Below are 14,056 nucleotides of genomic sequence, written 5' to 3' on the forward strand. Positions count from 1 at the left end.
GCCCAGGGTGCACGTCGTTTGGTCTGCTATCATACCTCGTTGCTAGTGGCTGGAAGGAGGCGACGTGGGAAGGCTCGAGAAAGCCAGAAAACGAGTGCACTGGGCCATGCGACTGTTCACGCAGGGCTGGCACATAGAAGAATGGTACTGGTCTGCGGACACAGTTATGTCTTCTGGGCAGTGAGAGAGGCCCACAGGAATGCCTATGGCCAGCATTTGGGTCTCTCTTCCACGGCAACGGTGGAATGGAGAGGCATGAGAAGCCTGCGTTGGGACGGTTTGTGCCCCCTTTGTTGTTTGATGCCGGGAGTGGTTTTTCCTCCTGATGTGTTGGTTATCCACCTCGGTGGTAACGATGTGGGCCTGTTAGCAGGCAAAGCCCTCTTTTGTAAGCACGGGCGGACATTCGAAGGATTTGTTGGTCATGGCCCAGGGTGCACGTCGTTTGGTCTGCTATCATACCTCGTTGCTAGTGGCTGGAAGGAGGCGACGTGGGAAGGCTCGAGAAAGCCAGAAAACGAGTGCACTGGGCCATGCGACTGTTCACGCAGGGCTGGCACATAGAAGAATGGTACTGGTCTGCGGACACAGTTATGTCTTCTGGGCAGTGAGAGAGGCCCACAGGACTGCCTATGGCCAGCACTTGGGTCTCTCTTCCACGGCAACGGTGGAATGGAGAGGCATGAGAAGCCTGCGTTGGGACGGTTTGTGCCCCCTTTGTTGTTTGATGCCGGGAGTGGTTTTTCCTCCTGATGTGTTGGTTATCCACCTCGGTGGTAACGATGTGGGCCTGTTAGCAGGCAAAGCCCTCTTTTGTAAGCACGGGCGGACATTCGAAGGATTTGTTGGTCATGGCCCAGGGTCCACGTCGTTTGGTCTGCTATCATACCTCGTTGCTAGTGGCTGGAAGGAGGCGACGTGGGAAGGCTCGAGAAAGCCAGAAAACGAGTGCACTGGGCCATGCGACTGTTCATGATCCAGCGGAGGGGTCATTACATTGAATACCCAAACATCACACGTGATGACGAGAGGTTGTATTGTGGTGATTGAGTACATCTTTCAGAATTGGGCAACCAACGATTTTCATTAGATTTACAGGAAGGTATTAGAGGGGTGTTAGAGGAATTGGTGGGGGATGGGGGCTAAATGGACATTTGCCCCCAATCCGTGGCGTAAATAGATAGGGAAATTCCTTTAGTCGGTGTGCACCTAGGGCACCCCTTTAAGGGGTGAAAGGCCCTTAAGTTAAACACTCACCTACAGTGTAAAGGGTGAGGTGTGTTAATGGCCTTTATTTGGAAGGAGTCTCGATACAAGAGCTCTGGAAGAGACTCCTCATTCCTTTCCCTTGATGGTGATACGGTTTGATTACCGAAAACCAGGTGCTTCGCCCGGAAATTGTTATTGTCGGGTAGTGATGCTACCTGGGTTAGGTTACACCAGTTCCTTACACCCTTGAGTTAAGTTAAGAAATTAAATAGGTAACGTTAAATAAAAGTTGCCCAATTTGAATCCAAAACATTGGTGTTGTGTCTTCTATTCTCGTGCGTTTCTTCGTGGGTTGGCAGACAACAGTTTTCCTCTCCCCAAGAAATGGGGAGAGAAAAAACATTTGTCTGCCTCACACGAGGCAGGGAGGAGTTCTGGAGGAACCCTCCAGAACATCCGGGGGCGTGGCCTGCTAACACAGGCCAGGCCCTCCCAGGCTCATTCCACGCCTGGAAGTTGGCCCACCACTCCCGCCCATTAACAGTATAATTTGCAGTTGCCTGCGGAGCCGGGTAGGAATTTTTTCCTCTTCTTGTTTTATAGGAGAGGTTTTTTGCCTACCCTATACTGTTTAGGGGCTAGATAGAGGAAGTGGGCTACGCGTTAAATAGGCCAGGCTTAAATAGATAGGGAAATTCCTTTAGTCGGTGTGCACCTAGGGCACCCCTTTAAGGGGTGAAAGGCCCTTAAGTTAAACACTCACCTACAGTGTAAAGGGTGAGGTGTGTTAATGGCCTTTATTTGGAAGGAGTCTCGATACAAGAGCTCTGGAAGAGACTCCTCATTCCTTTCCCTTGATGGTGATACGGTTTGATTACCGAAAACCAGGTGCTTCGCCCGGAAATTGTTATTGTCGGGTAGTGATGCTACCTGGGTTAGGTTACACCAGTTCCTTACACCCTTGAGTTAAGTTAAGAAATTAAATAGGTAACGTTAAATAAAAGTTGCCCAATTTGAATCCAAAACATTGGTGTTGTGTCTTCTATTCTCGTGTGTTTCTTCGTGGGTTGGCAGACAAATGGATAACTATCTGGGTCATTGTTTAGTAGGCTGCGAGAAGAATTTGCCCAAAGTTACTGTTTTGTTTTGATAGTGAAGAAACCTTTACACACAATTACACAAAAGTAAGGAGACATGAGTTGAAACTGTTGACAGCATGAAACCAAGACTGTTGAAACTTGGTTGACAGCATGATATCATTCCAACTCAAAGCATCAAAATGCTTTATGAGTCCCCTCCTATGTAATCTTACATTGTGGCAGAAGGTATTGAAAAAGCAAAAACCCAGCTGCATCTTTTGTACCCAAGATTGTGACTCATCTCTCCTTACTTCTCCAGATTTTATGAGTGAATACAATGACAACAATTGATGTGTGACTTATATTTTATCAATGCAGCTGAGCAAATCGATGTTATTCTATGAAATCTGGCAGTGAGTTTGGAAGATTATAAATATTATAAAAGCTGATTTACATATTCAGAGTTTATATCCTGGAGAAAGGGATATATATATATATGTGTGTGTGTGTATGTGTGTGTGTGTGTATGTATATATATATATATATGTGTGTGTGTGTGTGTGTGTGTGTGTATATATATATATATATATGCGTGTGTGTATGTGTGTGTGTGTGTGTGTATATATATATATATATATATATATATATATATAATAGGCCAATATTGCCGTATCCCAATAATACAGAAGAGGAAAGCATAAGTAACCCCTTCTATTAATCTATTGTAAATGCAGACATTGATAATAGAGTTGATGCATAAATTCCACCTCATGCAAGAAACATGATAACAAGAAAAATTCTTTCCTAAGTGATGTAGAAAATGATGGGTCAAAGAAAAAAGAGTTCATTAACATTAAAATAGCTAATATTCCAAAGTAGTTGTTTAACTATTCTTTTAATCCTCATCTTACAGGAAAAAATCAAGATACCAAAAACAGCATGGATAACCTTACTTCCATATCCTCTTTTCTGTTGCTGGAATTCTCAGATATGAGAGAACTACAAATCTTATGTTTTTTTCTCTTCCTAGCACTCTACATGATTGCTTTAATAGGTAACCTTCTCATTGTCACTGTAGTTGCAGTTGATTCCCACCTTCACACTCCCATGTACTACCTCCTATTGGATTTGGCCATGTTGGACGTTGGATCAATTTCTGTTGTGGTGCCCAAGGCTATGGCTATGTCCCTTAAGACTGATAGCTCTATTACTTACGCTGGCTATGTTGCTCAAGTTTTCTTTTATATTTTCTTTGCAACCTCAGGTTATAGTGTCCTAACTATAATAGCTCATGATTGCTATGTTGCAATCTGCCACCCACTCCATTATGAGAGAATCATGCACAAAGGAGCCTGCCTACAGATGGTAGCCATTGGGCTGAGTGCTAGTCTTATTTATGCTGTATTACATACTGGTGGTACCTTTGCAAATACTTTCTGTTCCAATATTGTCCATCAGTCCTTCTGTGAAATTCCACAATTAATAAAACTGTCCTGCTCAGGTATTTCCGTAATAGAAAGGGGTTCTTATCCTGTCACTTAGTATTTGGGTGCCTTATCTTCATCAGGTTTTTGGTGCTTTGCTTGGAATTCCCAAGGTCAGAAACAAGCCCTCTCCAATTGTGGTCCTCACCTCACAGCTGTCACAATGTTGGCAGCTGGTGGGGTCTTTGCCTACACAAGGTCTACTGCTGACTCTTCTGATTAGGATACAATTTTGGCCATGATATATACCATAATTCCTCTCATGTCAAATCCATTCATCTATAGTGTTAGAAACAAAGAGGTCAAGACTGTTTTGTGGAATCTGTTATACTCTGCATTTTCCTATTAAAACAGCTGTTCTGTGACAATTGAGTTGTATGATCTTTCAAAAGTAAATATTTCCCTTTGAATGTTTAACTTCTCATGTGCTTTGCCGTCTCACACAGGTTGAGCTCTACTTTTTTCCTTTTGTGTCATTTCCTTGAGCTTTATTTATCAGATACAAAACTATTTGATAAAATATCTTCACCTGAGATAATAAGTACTGCTGATTTCTTGTATATTCCCAGGTCCTTCTTGATTTTCTATAAACAACTTAGGGTCAACAGGAGTGGCTGCTTCTTGCAGTCCCAGCATATGGCCACTCAAGGCTTGAAGAAGTGTGCCCATTTCCATTCAGTTTGAGGTGACTCCATCTTCCCAATTTCATTGCTGGGACAATCAATGTTTCTTGAAAAGACACCGCTTTCAGCAGATTTCCTCAATGTACAATGTACATATATAGGATGTGGAAACTAAGAAACACCTTATATACTCTGTACAAAAATCTGTGATGCTTCTCAAAGTGTTTTCTTAAACATCAAGAAAAATATTTTAGCAATCCACTCCCTCCGCAGGAAAAAAAAAAACAACCCGATGAATTTTTAAGAATCAGAATCAGAAATGTTTTTGTTGGACATTTTTGAGATGAAATTTGATGTCAAACATGGACAATTTTTCATATATATAATAACAGCTGGAAGAATACTATATCCTGAAATTTGGAGATGAATTGAAGCACCGATGGAAGGAAGAATGGGTTGCTAAATTTGCAGAATTTGCCCAAGTTGCCAAAAACTGATGTGGATTCTGAAAAATAAACAATTAAATTTTTAATGAAAGATTGGAAACTGTTTATGGATTATTTTTAGCAAAAAGAAGCCGATCTGTGTATGCATCTAAACAAAATAATTATTCTGATGCTGATGGAGCATAACCTCACCCAGAGAACTTCTATGAGGCTTATTCTTCACTGGCTGCCACAAATTCAGTTTGAAGGCACCAGAGTGCATATCCCACAACTATCAGTCATCATGGGTCAGCAGGGATAGGAAGTTCCATATGTCAGCCCATGTGTGCCATCTTTGGTTTTGTGTGACTTGATTATGAAAGTTCTGGGTACTTCATTCCATAATAATTGCAAAAATAATATATGATACCAGAAATTGAATTTATGCCTGCATATGGTCAACAGAGGTGCAGCTTCTAATCGGGAAAACATTAATTTAGTGTAAACTTTTAAAAGATTGTTAGTGCAAAACATGGAACTGAGATGGTAAAGACAAGGGCCAATATCCTACAACTTGACTGCATAACATAATACTATCTATAGAGTTCGGTGGAGGTTGTGCCATGTCACAGTCAGGCTCCCTTTGAATAGAAATTGTAACTTCATCAGTTCTTGGAGATGATTGCATATATTTCATTTGTGCACTGACATATACTCTGTGATAGCTGTAACACAAATTGCTACTTTTACAATGGCCGTGCTCTTCTGCTAAATCTGCATGTAACCAAAGTGCAACCAATAAAGAAATCACTCAGATGGCATTTGTGAATGCTTACCGATTTACTACTGTCACAAATGTGGACAATACCTATACCTATGTCTTTATAAACACTGATGACAATTACTTACTATGGCTTTTTTCAGATTGAAATAGCTTGGTTAGTTCATTGTTCTTTTCATTGTTTTATTAATTATGAATGTTTTGGTATAATAAAGGATATGCTTTCAATGATACGTCTTTTTAGTCTTTGGAATATTCTTTCCTCATAAATGAATATTTAATCAGAAATATTTGGCTTGCTTATTCACTATTCAATTTCAGTAGAAACATGGAAGAAAACATCTTAGATGGGAGGAGGAATAGAAATAATGACTTGTGATCAGGTGAGCTGGACTCGTGGGAGTAAAATCTCAAGAAGCCAAATCAGCTTTAAATTATGCTTTTTCTTTGCACCTTGCAAAGCAAAGCAGAGAAGAGATTGTTCACATGTTGGGTGGCTCAAAATATTTCAAGGAGAAGATGAATAACCTCACCTACCTATGCCTCATTAGATGTTGCAGGGGTGCTGAATTAGTCAATTACAATTACTTGCCTAAAATTGTTTAAATGTGTTTGGGTAAGTTTGAGTTTGATGTATTCTTTGCTACCTTCTATTTGTCTGCCTGATTGTTTTCCATCCATCCATTAATCTAACCACCCATCCTTATCTATTATAAAGAAATAATAGATACTTATCTTAATCCCTTCTGCAGTGGCACAAGTAGAATAATACTAGGATGTTGTCTTTGTGTTTCTTAAAGTATTTTCACATGGACACCATTCAGTATTTTCTAAATCAAAACCATATAGATATCATTGTAACCAGACAATTTACATATAAATAACTGCCTTTTTAGCAGGACAATGTATACATTGCTTGATAATGGAAGAATGAGACTAAATCAAATTGTGACTAATCTCTCCTTACATTTGCGTAATGGCTAATTTTTCCTTTACTATTTAAACAAAGCAGTACATTTGGACAAATTCTTCTAGCAGCCTACTGAACAATAAACTAGAGAATTATCCAGTTCTAACATTAGCACTAGCTATCTGTTGATCTCCAAACAACACAAATACATGGTAGATTAATATCACTCATGTACTTTTGAAGGTAGGTTGGCAGCATGAAACCATATATTTTGGCAGAAGGTATTGGCAAATAACAGTTGTATCTTTTGTGCTCAAGAAAACCAGATGATATTCATAAATCTAGATGTAATTTCAAGTCACATAGACATACAATCCAGGATTGTCATCTTCAGGAACAAAAGCATTAATTCTTTCTAGTATTAAAAAAAAGAAAGAAACAGAAATCTAAACTCAGTCAGTATCATCTCTGTAACTATTTAGAAAGAAAGGAAGGAGTGTGTAATTCTTGTGGTCTTTTTAAAAAATAGTTTATTTCAGGCTGGGCATGTGGTTATACAAAAACTTCTTCAAATATCATGAATGGCCACAATGACTCATACAATCTTTGATTTGTATATCAATGCATCAAAACTGGTGGCTGCTTTGGAAGATGTGTTTATGATTTGTAATTTGGAATAGATAGATAGACAGGCAACATCTAGATAGATAGACAGCCCATAATAAAATGTAAATAATATTATAAAAGCTGATTTAATCAATATTGCCCTCTCTCATTAATACTGAAGAGCAAAACATAAGCAACCCCTTCTATTATTCTATTGGAAATACAGTGATTGAGAATGGAGTTCATGTGCACCCTATGCATTGTCTGTGTATATGTTAAAAATATGTGATTGCTCCATCTGAAACCATTATGAATTGACCTTCAGAAAATTTTGACATGCCACCAATATGGCAATGTCACTAATGAGCTCTTTCTTCAGAAACACAAAAGGCTGGGCTAAATGATGGGATAAGATAAATTAAAGTGACACTAAAATTGGAAAATAATAATGTAGCTAGAGATTTCTTAGATGGAAGAATTTGAGATATACCTGTTCTGGTGGTGGCTGCAGTCCACCTGTAATCTTGGTTCATATTGTTTGTGGGTTGCTATTGAAATGATTACACAGGACTATTGCCAGAAAACAAACATGAAAAGTTATTTCCCAAATGATGAAGTGAAAACTATCTTGAAGATTTTACTGCCCCATAAAATTAAATTTACTAAAATGAAATATTGTATTCCTCTTCCTACAGGAAATATCAAGATACCAAAAACAGCATGGATAACCTTACTTCCACATCATCTTTTCTGTTGCTGGAATTCTCCGATATGAGAGAACTACAAATCTTATGCTTTTTTGGTTTTCTAGCATTCTATTTGACCGCATTAATAGGCAACTTTCTCATTATCACTGTAGTTGCAGTTGATTCCCACCTTCACACTCCTATGTACTACTTCCTATTTGATTTGGCCATGTTGGACATTGGATCAATTTCTGTTGTGGTGCCTAAGGCTATGGCTATGTCCCTTAAGAATGATAGGTCAATTACTTATGCTGGCTGTGTTGCTCAGGTTTTCTTTTATATTTTCTTTGCAGCCTCAGGTTATAGTGTCCTAACTATAATGGCTCATGATCGCTATGTTGCAATCTGTCACCCACTCCATTATGAGAGAACTATGCACAAAGGAGCCTGCCTACAGATGGTAGCCATTGGGCTGATTGCTAGTCTTATTTATGCTGCATTACACACCAGTGGCACCTTTGTAAATACTTTCTGTTCTAATATTATTAATCAGTTCTTCTGTGAAGTTCCACAATTAATAAAGCTATCCTGCTCAGGCCTATCTTTAATGGAAACCGGGGTTCTTATCCTGTCATTTAGTATAGCATTTGGATGCCTTATCTTCATAATCAGATCATATGTACAGGTCTTTGCTGCTGTGCTTAGAATTCCTTCTTCACAGGGTCAGAAAAAAGCCCTCTCCACTTGTGTTCCTCATCTCACAGTAGTCACAGTGTTTGTAGCCAGTGCAGCCCTTGCCTACACGAGGTCTACTGCTGACTCTTCTGATTTGGATACAGTTTTGGCCATGATATATACCTTAATTCCACCAACATTAAATCCATTCATCTATAGTGTTAGAAATAAAGAGGTCAAGATTGCTTTTAGAAATGTGTTACATGTTAAGATCTCCTATAAAAACAGATTTTAAGTTCTCTGAGAATTGAGTTGTATGATCTTTCAAAAGTTATTATTTCCCTCTGGGTGTTTAGTTTCTCTTGTACTTGCCCTCTCACACAGGCTGAGCTCTACCTTTTTCTTCTGTGTCATTTTTTTGAGTTTTACTTATTAGATAGAATGCCTTCACCCAGAGATAATAAGTACTGTTGGCTGTTTGTATATCCCTAGGTCCTCCTTGCTTTTCTATAAACAACCTGGGTTCAACAAGGAGTCCCTTGCAGCCCCAGCATATGGGCATTCAATTTGCCCATATCCATTCAGATTAAGGCTACTCCATCTTCACTGTTTCCTCAATGTACAGTGTACATATATGGGATGTGCTAACTGATAGCTTTGTGCATGGATTTGGTCATTGTTTCCCTTTGGCCTATCTGTCTGTAATTGTAAGGAATAAGTAATCACGTTTTTTTCATCCGTAATGGGACCACATGGTAGTCAATCATGGCTCCTCCTCCTCTATTCAGCACCATGCGATATGCGGAAAGGCTGCCATGTGTTGCTCACATGGGGTTTCCTTGTGAGCCTTGCCTGTTGGGTCAATCAGAACAGAAGAAGGCTGTGACATGTCCTACACAAGCTGTGCCCATTTAATGGGGTGACCACCTCCATTGCTCTCAATTGCGTCCTTGTTCTAGAGAGGTACTTCAGTCTGACTGCCTTGCCACTCAAACTCAGCTTAATTTTTTTGCTTGGGTTGGCCTCTCTCTTGAATCTTTTTTATTTTCCTTTGCTTTCTTGATTGTTTTTATTTAGTGGAACTGACTGGGAGTAGGGAATGTGTGGAATGTGTGGATGGTGTGCATGCGCATGCACGTTTTGGGCACGGGAGACTCACCCTTTAGCCTCTTTTTCTCCTCCCATCCTCTCCTTCAGAAAAAATTGCAAAAGATAATAATAATAATTAATAATAAATAATTACAAGCCCTACACCAAACAGAAAAGCCTCATTCTCAGAAAACTACTACCTAGTTACCTACCGACCGACCTATAATTTCATTCCTTTGCAAAAAAGTTCTCTCTGTTTATATTTCTCTCTGTTGGTGCTCCTTTCTGCCTTCTGAATTTCAAGTAATCAACAACAACAACAGCAACAACAACAACAAGTTTTGGCTGTTGCCACTGCTAGTAGTAAGAACAACTACAACACTTAGTTTTGGGCTTCAATCTGTGTAGAAACTTTGCCAGAACTCATCACCATCCCTCCTCTCCTTCAGAAAATACTTTCAAAAGATAATTAATAATAATCCTTTGGCTGTTGCTTGCTGTTGTATTTTTTATTAGAAAAGATGAAAGTGTAATAGTGGGGCACTGGGCGGTGTGATACAGAAGTGTACCTTTGACATTTGGTAGGAAGGAATGGTGCCCTGTTGCTGCTCCTGGAGAAGTTACAGGGTGGGGTCAGTGTGTGTGTTTGTGTGTGTGTGGGGAGGGGGGGGGGTAGGGGGTTATTTTGGGAAAATTTTAAAAAGAGGTTTTATTTCTAAAAAAGAAAATAAATTTCTAAAAATCTGGGGGTGACCTGAACATTATGAAACTTGGTGGGCTAACAATGGTAGATTTATCCTCCAAGCATTGCCATTTTCATCCCAATAGCCCTAAAAAGGAAGAGAAGGGGAGCCCAGGCATACTGCCCATATCCACCAATGGGCCTGATCTAGCCACATTTTTTGTCTGCAGACCGAAAATGGCTATCTGGCTACCTGCCCATTTTCGGGAGGTGTGCAAAAACAGATCTGGGGACTCCTGAATTCATCCAGCAGAAATGAATTGAGGTTCAGCTAAAATGTACAAGCCTAGTAACTGGGAAGCACCCTGTGTATTCTAGTATACAAGACCACCAAACGCAGCATTGCCCAAAGACGAATCAAGGAACATGAAGGACACTGCAGACTAATTCAACCCAAGAAGCCAGTCATATCAGAGCACCTGATGAACCACCCTTGATAGAGCATATTATCTGAGAACACAGAAATGCTAGACCACGCTAAAAACCACCATGTCAGACTACACAGAGAAGCCATTGAAATCCACAAGCATGTAGATAATTTCAATAGAAAGAAGGAAACCATGTAAATGAACAAAATCTGGCTACCAGCTCATTTTTCTAAAATTAGATATAATTGAGATATGTATATCATCTGATTTGACTTGTGATAGAAGTGGGAGAAACAAGATTCCACAGGGAGTGGAATTGCCATTTCTGATCAGCTGTGCTCGGCGCATGGGATTAAAATCCCCAATAACCAAATCAGCCTTTAAAGAGGTTCCCTGCTAGGCATGCTGCAATATGCTGCAAATAATGTTTGTACATACATTTTGTTCCTGCTATCTTTACAAATCAGACGTTTCTAATGCATCTATAGCATAAGATAAAATGCAGCAAATTTTGTACTAGTTATTAAATTATTTCAAATACTGTTATGAAAGGTGGCTGAGAAGTTGCATCTTACAGAGCCCTGAAGGTGTACAGAGAAGCTACTAAAGTTGTATGTGTAAGTGTTATTGATACCTGTTTGCTTACCATAGCTGTTTGCCAGTTTTCTCATCCATCCATCTAGCTAATCTTTCTATTTTTCTATCTGCCTATCTATTGTAACAACTTGTTGATAAATAGTTATTGAAGCAGGAAAATTAGAATATGAGAAATTGAACAGTTCCAATGTATAGAGTCTATAAGTTTGCAGTGAAGCTACTTAAAGTGTTTGGATAAGTGTCACAGTTTGTTTGCCAGAACTGCTGCCAACACCTTTCCTCCTCTGCCTGTCTGCCTGTCTTATCTATCCATCACAACATAGTTTTCAATAGTCTTTGAAATAGGAAAAGTTGAATAAACCACATTGTTCACCATCAATTGTTAACCTTCACAGACTTGATGTATCATATTTTAGTACAGTCAGGGACAGAAGCATAATTTGGACATAGTTCTCTCCGCATTGTTTTATGTATTAAGTATAAGAAATTTTTAGCAATTTTCTTCTACTACAAGAAAATCTTGAAGGATAGGCATAAATTAATTTATGTTTTAAATTTAACATAAATATTGGGAGAAGGGTTGAGGGATATGATGAAGCATAATATCCTTGGCTGTCTTTTCCCCATATCTTCTGAAGCACAAAATATTGTACAAGGATAAGATCTAGGTAGGTTGTGTAATGGCTAAAGGTTTTTTTGATCCAGGAATTGGGGAAATGTTCTATTCAGGCTACGATTTCTGTTGCCCCGAGAGTGTTCTCATTGCTAAGGCCAATGTAGAAGATATATTCTAGTGAAGGGATCCTCAAACTAAGGCCCATGGGCCAGATGTGGCCCTCCAAGGTTATTTACATGGCCCTCACTCTAAACATTAGACTTAAGGTTGCTCTAAGTCTGAAACGACTTGAAGGCACACAAGAACAACAAGCCTAAATAACTTAACTATTTCATCAGCCAAAATCAGGCTCATGCTCCCCATTAAAATACTGGTACATTTATGTTGGTTAAAATACTTCTTCCTTTTAAATATTGTATTGCTCCTTCACAGTTTTTTGGTTCTACAAATAAGATATTTCAGTGTGCATATTAATTCATTTGTGTTTTTTTCAAACTATAGTTCAATCCCCCAACTGTCTGAAGGTCCGTCAACTGGCCCTCTTCTTAAAATGTCTAGTGTAACTCTCTTAACATCTCTGGGGCAACAAACAAGCACAATTGTTTCACTACTGATGTGGCAAAATAAATCTTGTATATTTTTAGGTTTTATTAGAGTGCTTGGTCAAATTTCAGCTATACCAACAGCTTAAAAATTCATGTTTTCTTCTATCTATAGGTGTTATATATGAACTGAAAACAACATGTACAATCACTCTTCTACACCCAGTTTTCTTCTGCTGGAATTCTCAAATATCAGAGGACTGCAAATATTACACTTTTTTGTCTTTCTAGTAATGTACTTCATTGCATTGATAGGGAATCTTCTCATCATCATTGCAATTCTGACAGATTACCAGCTGCACTCCCCCATGTACCTTTTTCTCTTCTGTTTGGCTGTGATGGACCTTGGTTCGGTTTCTGTCACAATACCCAAATCTATGGCTATGTTCCTCATGAATGACAGGTCAATATCTTATTCTGGATGTGTGGCTCAAGTTTTCTTTGTCCTTTTCTTCATAGCATCAGATTTTGTTCTCCTCAATATAATGGCACGTGATCGCCACGTTGCAATCTGCAACCCACTCCATTATGAGAGAATCATGAACAAGGCAGCCTGTGTTAAGATGTTACTTGTTGGGTTGATTATAAGTCTAATTTATGTCATTTTGCACACCAGTGGCACCTTTGTGAATACCTTCTGTTCTAATTCTGTCAACCAGTTCTTCTGTGAAATTCCACAATTATTGAAACTCTCCTGTTCTGACATATATCTAGTTGAAGTTGGGCTTCTTGTACTAAGCTGCATTGTTGCATCAGGATGTTTTATCTTTATCGTCATCACATATGTTCAGATCATTGCTGCGGTGCTCAGAATCCCCTCTGTATATGGCCAGAAAAAAGCCCTTTCCACTTGTGTTCCCCACCTCACTGTTGTCTCTATACTAGTAATCACTGGAGCATTTTCTTATGCAAGACCTCCTAGTGATATATCTTCTAGTCTCGATTTGGGTTTTGCTGTGATGTATTCCATAATTCCTCCCATGTCAAATCCATTCATTTATAGTATAAGAAACAAAGAGATCAAGAATGCTTTGAAGAAAGTGTTATTTGCAGTTCATTCCTCCAAAACCATCTTTAAGGTCATTATGTGACAATTGGTTCGCATGATCTTTCACGTGTTAATGTTTTTCTCTTAGGGAGTAACTCTAAAATATAAAATGTGCATTTAAACATGAAAATTCATTCTGTCTTAGGGGTTTCTTTTTCTCCACTCTACGTTTTCATTTTTTTTACATATTCTCACTCATATTTCCCTACACTAGTAGATACCATGCAGCCAAGTACATCGCCTGATTTCACACAACCACACAGAAATCTATCTCTTATCTATTTGAATCATTATGTTCCCCCCTTATTCCTTTTTCCATTAATTTGAGCCACTGTATTTTGTCTTTTTTCTTCGTGGCCTCTGCGAATGCCTACGCGGGCTCCAACGGAAACTTCTACATTTTAAAACTTTCAAGTTTTGGCGGTAACCCCGCCCAGCCCCGGCAGGGGATAAAAGGGCGCCCCGCGCACACCGATCAAATTCCTTTTTTTCCGCCGCACTGCTCGCTTCGATACT

The 14,056-nt window shown here is 39.2% G+C and overlaps 2 protein-coding genes and 1 pseudogene across 2 annotated transcripts; all 3 read left to right on the plus strand.

Annotated features, from left to right (window-relative positions):
- The first annotated feature begins 3,227 nt into the window (after positions 1 to 3,227).
- On the plus strand, positions 3,228 to 4,121 carry LOC137097421 (olfactory receptor 14I1-like; annotated as a pseudogene).
- A 2,781-nt stretch (positions 4,122 to 6,902) lies between these two features.
- LOC132779404 (olfactory receptor 14C36-like) lies at positions 6,903 to 8,773 on the plus strand. Its single transcript, XM_067469489.1, has 2 exons — positions 6,903 to 6,913; positions 7,837 to 8,773. Exon 2 carries the CDS (start codon positions 7,838 to 7,840, stop codon positions 8,771 to 8,773), a length of 936 nt encoding a protein of 311 aa, XP_067325590.1. The 5' UTR covers positions 6,903 to 6,913; position 7,837.
- Positions 8,774 to 12,632: 3,859 nt separating this feature from the next.
- LOC132779531 (olfactory receptor 14C36-like) lies at positions 12,633 to 13,583 on the plus strand. The gene has a single exon (XM_060783217.2). It carries the CDS (start codon positions 12,633 to 12,635, stop codon positions 13,581 to 13,583), a length of 951 nt encoding a protein of 316 aa, XP_060639200.2.
- Positions 13,584 to 14,056: the final 473 nt, after the last annotated feature.

This window comes from Anolis sagrei, chromosome 6, assembly GCF_037176765.1.
Source record: "Anolis sagrei isolate rAnoSag1 chromosome 6, rAnoSag1.mat, whole genome shotgun sequence".
NCBI lineage: Eukaryota > Metazoa > Chordata > Lepidosauria > Squamata > Dactyloidae > Anolis > Anolis sagrei.

Bases quoted from the DNA above. Each gene is read 5' to 3' on its own strand.
- LOC132779404 (XM_067469489.1), top strand. From the start codon at position 7,838: ATGGATAACCTTACTTCCACATCATCTTTTCTGTTGCTGGAATTCTCC.
- LOC132779531 (XM_060783217.2), top strand. From the start codon at position 12,633: ATGTACAATCACTCTTCTACACCCAGTTTTCTTCTGCTGGAATTCTCA.